The sequence below is a fragment of the Fukomys damarensis genome, unplaced genomic scaffold, assembly GCF_012274545.1.
Source record: "Fukomys damarensis isolate Sample0158 unplaced genomic scaffold, DMR_v1.0_HiC HiC_scaffold_32, whole genome shotgun sequence".
NCBI classification, from domain to species: Eukaryota; Metazoa; Chordata; class Mammalia; order Rodentia; family Bathyergidae; genus Fukomys; species Fukomys damarensis.
In genome coordinates, this window is record NW_022900944.1 from 19,618,694 (window position 1) to 19,627,018 (window position 8,325).

An 8,325-nucleotide genomic window follows, 5' to 3' on the forward strand; every position below is an offset into this window, starting at 1 on the left:
ATATATATATATATATGCAGTGAGCTTCACTAGGAAATACTGGATTCTTCTCCTATAAAAAGCACTACTGCTATGAAATCCAGCTTACTCTCTTATTTAGAGGTAACTAGGAATTAGTGACATCTCCTATTTAAAAATAACCCCAAGAAACCCGATGTTTGTGGCTTTTCTTTCTCAAAGAAAAAACTGCAATGAACAAATGTAAGTTTATCAAGATAATGGAAAGGACATGAATAGGAACTGTATCATTAAATATTGCTTCTTTCAATCTTGTTAGCCCAAATGTTTTCTGTAAAACAGGCTTGGATGATCAAAACATTTTGAAAGTCATGTTGCAAGTAACTTCAAACAATCTGTAGAGGCCTAGGCAATCCTTGCTTTCAGTTATTGGCAGCAGTAAAGTTATCCCTATAAAAATGTATGCCTGTCCATGTTCAATCATCAGCCCCTGCTTAAGAAGCCAAGTATTGCACTCTTATTTCTGGACAGAGTCTGATGTAAAACTGTCTAGGAAAGAAAAATAAACAAGGCCCTATATCCTTAAATGTCAAAGTAGAACAGACAGTTCTTTATAAATTTTCTGATTTAATCCTACAGTGTACAGCAAGTGTTGTGTAGTTTTGATCTCAAGCAAAGGATCATTTCAGTTTAACATTTGAAGAGAGTGAGACTCCTACTCACTTGGTGTGGTTGGCAAGTTAGAACTCTTTCGTATACATTTGCCTGACTCAAGTTTAGCTGCTGAATTAGTGGTTAAATACATACTGTGGGAATTGAGTAAGGGGTGACTGTTGAAGAGAGTTGCAGTTTGTAGAGCTTTCATAGCTTCAGCTTCAGGTCTCAATGATAGTTGCAGAGAACGTCCTAGAAAGAAAAAATGTTCTGTGAGATTAGTGCCTAAAGTCTGAAAGATGTAGTCGAGGGGGCACGGGCAGTTTTATGCTGATTGGAAATATAATGTTTGAAATCGGAAAATGGGAAATGCCTAATCAAAAAGTGACATGTATTCCATGACATTTTAAAAGTATTCTTAATTCAGGATGAATTTGGCATGGGTTCTTATCATAGTTTTGGTCATTATGTCATACTGGCTGCTCTCTAGCCTTAAGTACATGATATTTACTCTGAAGGGAATGGACTCCTTTAAGGGGAGGAGGGAAAACAGTAAGGGCAGAAAGTGTTTTCTATGAAAGAATTTTTCATCTGCCTACACTTTGTCTCTCCAGTTAATCTCTTTCTAAATGCAAGCCCCTGTGTGTCATGGAGGAGTATATGGGTGCTACGAAGCATTGACTAAATCCAAATTGACTTATTAGTAATGCTAAGCAGAGTTCGTGTATCTACTTAGGGAGTTCCATTGAAAAGAAGCCTGGACCATTTAGTGAGACAGATTTTAAATGAGACTCTCTAGCTATATGTCTGTATTGTATCAATATTTCTTTAAAAATTGCTTTAACTGCCTCTTTTCTTATTTTGCAGCCCTGAAATGAGATTATCTTTCATTGTGTTTTCTTCTCAAGCATCCATTATTTTGCCATTAACTGGAGACAGGTTAGTGCATTATCTTTTCACTGCAGGCTTTTAGTAGAGATGACTCTTAAAAGGCATGATTCATATTTTCAGGTGGTGATCAGGCCTCTCAGTTCTTTACACTAATAGAAGAGAGAGGAGGTATGAATGGCAAAGGAGTAGATAATCTGAAAATCAATTATCATTCACAGTGGCTGGAGGATGGACAAGGAAACTTAGATTCTTGCCTTAGTTATATAGTTATTATTTCTGATCTTTCCCTTTCTCTGTTACTCTAAATAGCTCTGATTTTTCTTATTTAGATGTAATATGCTAGTCAACTAGGAATTTGAAATTTATGAATCTATTTGGATAATTTACTAGATTCAGCAGATATCCTGGCTTTCTGGTCTTTCTGTGAGGTCCAGTGATGCTGAATATATTTGATGTTATAAAGGAACACACAAATATTTATAAAAATATATGCTAAAATATGATCTCCTTAGTGCCTTTAAAAGATGTGGCTTGTCTCAAGTCAATCCCATATATAGTATTTCTGGTAGTCATTTGTCCGTCATTTCTTCATATCATGGGAAGATATTGATAGTCACTGACATATTTGGAGAATAGCTTATCTCCCTGGGATCAGATTTGCTTATAGATTCTGACTTACATAGCCAGAAGAGACCCGTTCTTTTCATTTTTATAACTATTTCATATAACATGAAATATGTCAGGTTTTGCTTAAAGAATTCCTGTTGAACAAATAAATGAGTTAGTATTACTTCGAAATCAAATTCTCAAATCTACAGTTTCAGCAAAGGGGTCTTAATCTCCTTTGTTTTACATGACGTGGATTTCTGAAAAGTTACATGTGTATACAAATAAGTTTTTCGGTAAAAATCAATGTAAAATTGAATTATGTACTATTTGAAGGGGCTCAACCAAAGAACTTATTTATAATTCTCTGACTTGATTTATATAAAAAAATCCTTTTACTTTTTTTGTTAAGTTTTCTTTGCCCTGGAGAAGAAATATTTGTGCAGGTGGTGAGTCCAGGCTAAGACTTTAACCTTCACGTTAATACTTTGTCTCCTTACTTTCTTGCATGGTGGGGATTCTGTTCAGGTGTCAGAGCAATGCTAACTCCTCAAAACCTGTGTTCTGTACCCTCTGTTTTAGCAGCTCTTGCCTTATGAAAATAATTTTTTTCTGTTGCCCAGCTTAATTTCCAAAGAAACAGGTTTAGATCCAACATATCGAGGAAAAAAGAACAATTTTCACATTTGTGGCATGTGTATATATGTAGAAAAGCACTTAGCATAATGTCAGACACATAAAAGACGCTGTAATTGACAGCTACATATATTGTGCCAGGTTCTCTGCTAGGCACTTTGCATATGGGTCCTCCAGCACTTTGAAGATGAAGCATATCACTGGGATCTCAGATTGGTATTGCTTAGACGGGCACAGAGAAGGTTTAAATCTTTATTCATGCTTTCCCTCCCTCCCTCCCTCCTTCCCTCCCTTCCTTCCTTCCTTGTTTTTTTCGTTTTGGTGGTTTAATCCAATGGGAGCACTAAAATGAGTGGGAAAAGAGATGTCTTCTTCAAGAGACATCGTAGTGTTACACTAAAGAGTGACAGGGCCAGGTCTACCTGTGCATAAATCCTAGGTCTCCAATTTACTAGCCAAATGGACAAGGACAAGCTCTTCATGCTGCTGTTTTTCCTCCCTCTGTGATGATGCTAGTTATTACCTACCTCATAAGAGTTTTGTAAAATTTGAAGTTCATAATGTAGAGATTGTAGGACAGAATTTGGTACATAAGTTTCAAGATATAAAAGCTTTGTTATCACTCTTCATTATCATTATCTGGAGGCAGAGAATATGCATTATTTTAATCACCAGAGAAGTATCATGCTTAGGTAAGGTTAATATTATCTTGCTTTGAAAGGACTCACAATATTCCAGGAGCAAGTTTAATAATGCTGCTTGCCACTCCCACATACTTGGCTCTCTTTCGCTTTCTCTTTTGAAATAGAAATACTTCCAGTCTTAATGAATTATTTCAGTGTTTGTGGCACGTTGCATTAGTTTGAGGTGGCAGAAAATTACTGAGAAAGCCATAATAAGACTTTTAGCTTCGCCACTTAATGGTTTGGAGACCTTGTAGCAAATGTATGTCAGTTTTTCTGTCTTAAAATGCAGACATAACTTCTGCCATTTTTTTAGAAAGTTACAGAGAAGATCAAAAATAAGATAATGCATGGAAAGATGCTTTGTATATTGCGGAACACTCTCCAGTAAAATGTATCACTTTGTCCTAAGTTATTCTTTCACAGAATTTATTCGTTGAGCCAATATTTTCTCAACTGTCTACAATCCTCTCTATTTGGATGTAATATCACTTTTCTTCCATTACACAGTTTCACATGTCTAGAAATAATTTGCATAGTTAGATGCCAGACCACTGAACAAGAGTTTCCACAACTCTTGTGGATCTTCGTTTCAAAGCCTAAACATTGAAATCTCATATAAACTTTCCTGATATCTTGCAGCATGTTCACAAATAGATCTAAGAACATGATTTGAGAAGCAACAGTTGAGTCAAAGAAAAGCACCGGAGGTTTCACAATTTTGGCTCATATTACTGATGGCCTTCAGTACCTTGGTAAATTTGAGAAGTACGCTTTTCATGGTTCTCACTATGTTGCTAAAGGGTTTCTGTACAGATGAGGCAAGCTTAGGAGGCAGAGAGCACTCAGGGTAGGGCCACATCTTTTAAAATTTCAGTGCTGTATCTGACATCGTGTAAATCTCAACTGCAAAATTAAACATGGAAAGAAATTTTTGTCATACATTTTACATTTCCATTATTTAAAAAAATTATTCTGTTGAATACTTCAGTTTGAAGCACTTCCTCCTTTTCTCATGTCCCCCAAGAGTTTGGTTTTCCATCTGTCTGTTAGTTCACCATCCACTTATCTACATCTCTGCCTTCTTTTCTGATGCGTGGGATCTGGGAGTAACACACAGAAGAGTAACAGAGTATTGTAAGTAGTGGTATGATCATGTATGTAAATAGCTTACAGTTGTATTATAGGGTCAGAGAACAGAAAAATGCCAAGGGTTGACTCGATAGGGAAGTATCCAGTCTTTCAGTATTAGAAAAATATGGAATTAGGGCTAATTCGTGGATATCGTTAGTAATTATGTTGTATAGTTGGGACTAGGGACTTACATTCAGTTCTGTTTAACGTAATTTTAATGCCACGATGATTTAGGGGAACGCTACCTGAACAATTACTGTGTGCCAGGAAGTGTGTAGAGAACTTTCTCTTCATAGCCTCAGTTAATCCTCTTGTCAACTTCAGGTAATAGTTAATGTTATTATTTCAGTTTTACAAACAAGGAAACTGAAGCTAAGCAAAGTAATGTAGCTTGTAGGACATACAGTTCACAAGTGGCAAGCCATGATCTTTTAAACTTTAGATCAGATCACACCACTCTCATGCCTCAGACAGTCTGACGGCTTCGAATGGAAAGCAATGCCTCCCAGTGCTCTAAGAGACTACCTGATCACCCTACTTCATCTTCTCCTACAACTTTGCGTCCTATAGTTTAGCCCTGCTGGCCTTATTTTCCGTCCCCTGAACAGACCAACATGTTTGCACATTAGAATCATTGCTGTTTCTCTGCCTTGGCCTTCCCTGGGTTAGCATGTTCTGGTTATACTCATCTCACCAGGCACCTCCTCTGAGAAGCCTTGCCTGGCTACCAAATCTAAAGGAACCCATCCTTCCTCCCCAGTATCTCTTACTGAGCTCTATTTGGGTATCACTTTTTGAATTTGTCTCTTAATTAATCAATTTATTTGTGACTCCTGGGCTGGGTAATGTAAATATTTATATAGCCTAACACCTAAAACAGAGTCTGGCACATGGGAAAAGCCATGTTTGATGAATGAATTATTGGGTTCTCCTAACTCCAGGATTTGAGTTACTGTGATCTCAGATTCTCTGTTTCTAATTAAGCCACACTGTAAATGGTGACTTGTATTTTTCTCACTCCTACCCTTTTATGTCTGTTGTAAAGGTGACTTGTATTTTTCTCACTCCTACCCTTTTATGTCTGTTGCAAACATTTCCAACTTTCTTTTCCATATATGTACTTCCTTTGAATCTGAAAATGTTATGTGTTAAACCCAAACACAATAGTCAATTATTTAGAAAAAAAATAGACCTTAGGCAAATTTTTAGGAAGTTGTAGGGAGGAAATTCATTTGGACAATATGCATATTTCTGTTTATTTGAAGGGAATTTTTTTCTAATCCCTTAAAAGTACTTGTAGGAAAGTAGTCCTTTATGCACCATTGGTATCTTATAAATTAACACATTCATTATAAGTGTGTCTAGAAACTTCCTACCCAGCAACTCTGCTTTTTGGGACTATGTCCTACTGAAATACTAGCATTGGCTTTCAAGGACAGGTATATTAGCAGAAGTACACATTGAAGCACTGTTCGTAATAGTGAAAAACTGTATTCATTTTAAATGCCTACCAATTGATGATACTGCAATAAAATTAGAATCTCTACATAGAATAGGATACGGTGTAGTTGTTCAAAAACTGGAAAATCTGTACATATTCACATAAAAGTATATACAAGATATATTTAATCAAAAAGTAAGTTGCAGAGCACTGTGATTTTATTTTTGTAAAATATAAAAAAATCCTTAACTGTTTATATGGTGTGTGTGTGTGTGTATGTGTGCGTGTGTGTGATCAAGAATGCCTGGAAAATGGCTGATGGCTAAACAGTAAGCATTTAAAATATGATGCTGTCTTAGGCATGAGATTGAATGTAGGGAGAGCTTTCATAGTTTAAGGGTTGGATTTTTTTTTTTTTTTTTTTGGTAGTGTTGGAGATTGAACCCAGGGTCTCACACAGTCAAGCATTCTACCACTGTAGTTTAACCCCTAGCTCCTAGCCCCATAGTTTAAATTTTCATAAATCTATGTGGTTTGTAAAAAATTAAACAAATGCTTAAATTACAAAGAAACTTCCATATCTCTTTTGTAGCCAGCTAGCTTGGAATTAGACTAGAATTCAAAGGTTAAAAAGAAAAAGCATTAAGGGGTACAGCCTGTTGGACTGTTGCCTCTGAAGTCCTGGAGGGCTTCTTGTTAGCGTCTGCGAAACAGCATTGGACCTTGGGTCAAACAGACATAGGGGCTACGTACTGGCTGTGTGATCTTGTGTGAGTTACTTCATTCCAGGAGCCCATTTCCTGGGCCTGTTAAAGGAAGCTGATCATTCTCCCCATGCAGCAAGGTTGAAGTAACTGAATGCTTGTAATGCGTGAGAAGGCTTAATTAAGGGTGTGGCACATGCAGCGTGCACCCCAAACATTTGTAACTTTCTTTGCTTCTGTCACCTGTGTGCAGATGCCTACTTTTCCATAGTTCTTATGTGTAATTTTCTAGTTCTTCTTATGCTATTCTGATGATGAGGTGGGAAAGAGGCTAAGGAGGTTTTCAGTGTATGCCATCATTTTGGTTTTAATCACCATGTGCCAGAATGTTAACAGAAGTTTAAAGAAGTCCGGGGATTTACACTGGCACAGCTTAGCAGTTGAAGCCAAGATTCACACCCTGATCTGAGGTTGAGCATGAGCATTTAACCAGTGTGTTTCATGACTCAGATTTCCTGGTTACTTGTCTGCACATTAATCAGAATGTGTCATAATTCAAAGACATGGTCTTCCTCTACATGTACTCTCTTACAAACTAGAGAAGAGGGGAGAATCAGTGACCACAGTTAGGGAGAAAAATCAACTAAGCTAGCAATTTCTCCTATTTAGGAAAGTCTTCTCAGGCAAAGTTGTACCAACCCCTGGAGGTCTGGGCATGACCATAGCTCAGATTTTAGTGACGTTAATAGTTATTTTCAGTAAAGTGCCACATCTGCTTTATGAGTTTATTTTAGAAAATTGATGTTAAGTCAGTAACTTAATCCTGGGAGACAGACTTGGTAGACAGATGTGGTAAAGTACAGGAGTCAATTCTAAAAGTAGTGAGTAGGGAAATGGAGTGAAAATATGTGAGGTGCAGCAGGCATGAGTACTAGTAAGGGTTGTGCTGAGTACTAGTAAATTCACTTTTATTTAGAGAAAACTTCTCTAAAGTGGAGGGCAACTTGTGAGCAGATATTTTTGGATCCTGGACCACCACTTTGGACTTCATGTCTGGATTCTGTGCCATGGAGACCTCCACAAATATTAGGTTTAGGGTGACATTTAAAATAAACAGTATGCAAGAGTTTGTATGATCTATAGCACTATAGTAAGAGATGGCTAAAACCTGTTAATTCATAAGTTGATAGAATCAGTTTTATAACACACACACGCACTTTTAAAAGTCTGGACTGGGTCAGTGGTTGACATCGTCATGCAGTGGAATATAGCAGAGAGGAGCAAGAATTCATGTCTGGTACAGCTTTAGGGCTAAGGCCAAACAAGGCATGGGACTTTGCTGTGTTCTTGGAATCCACCTGCCAGATGAAAACGCTGACTCTGAGCCACTGTGCTACTACAAAGTGTACTATGCAGTGAGAAACAAGATTCTGACCAAAAGCAGCCAGCATCAGCACTAGCTCCATTCTTTGCATTCATTCCAGCTTCCCAAATGTCACCCTGGGAAGCATCAGAACTGGCCTTTCGGTGCCTGGGATTATGAGAAGCAATCAGTTGTAGCTGCACCACTCTTTTTGAGGTTTTTTTTTTTTTTTTTTTTTTTTTTTTTTTTTTTTTT

The 8,325-nt window shown here is 37.2% G+C and overlaps 1 protein-coding gene and 1 long non-coding RNA gene across 2 annotated transcripts in view; one reads left to right on the forward strand and one right to left on the reverse strand.

Annotated features, from left to right (window-relative positions):
• The window catches only part of Antxr2 (ANTXR cell adhesion molecule 2), a 129,737-nt gene that overhangs the window by 689 nt on the left and 120,723 nt on the right, over window positions 1–8,325 (forward strand). The window contains exon 2 of the mRNA XM_010628532.3: window positions 1,480–1,551. Within this exon, the coding sequence (XP_010626834.1) occupies window positions 1,487–1,551 (65 nt within the window). The 5' untranslated portion in view covers window positions 1,480–1,486. The remainder of the gene's footprint in view (window positions 1–1,479; window positions 1,552–8,325) is intronic.
• LOC104865156 overlaps window positions 553–8,325 on the reverse strand; it is a 12,594-nt gene continuing 4,821 nt past the window's right edge. The window contains exon 3 of the long non-coding RNA XR_781076.2: window positions 553–864. This is a non-coding gene — a long non-coding RNA (uncharacterized LOC104865156). The remainder of the gene's footprint in view (window positions 865–8,325) is intronic.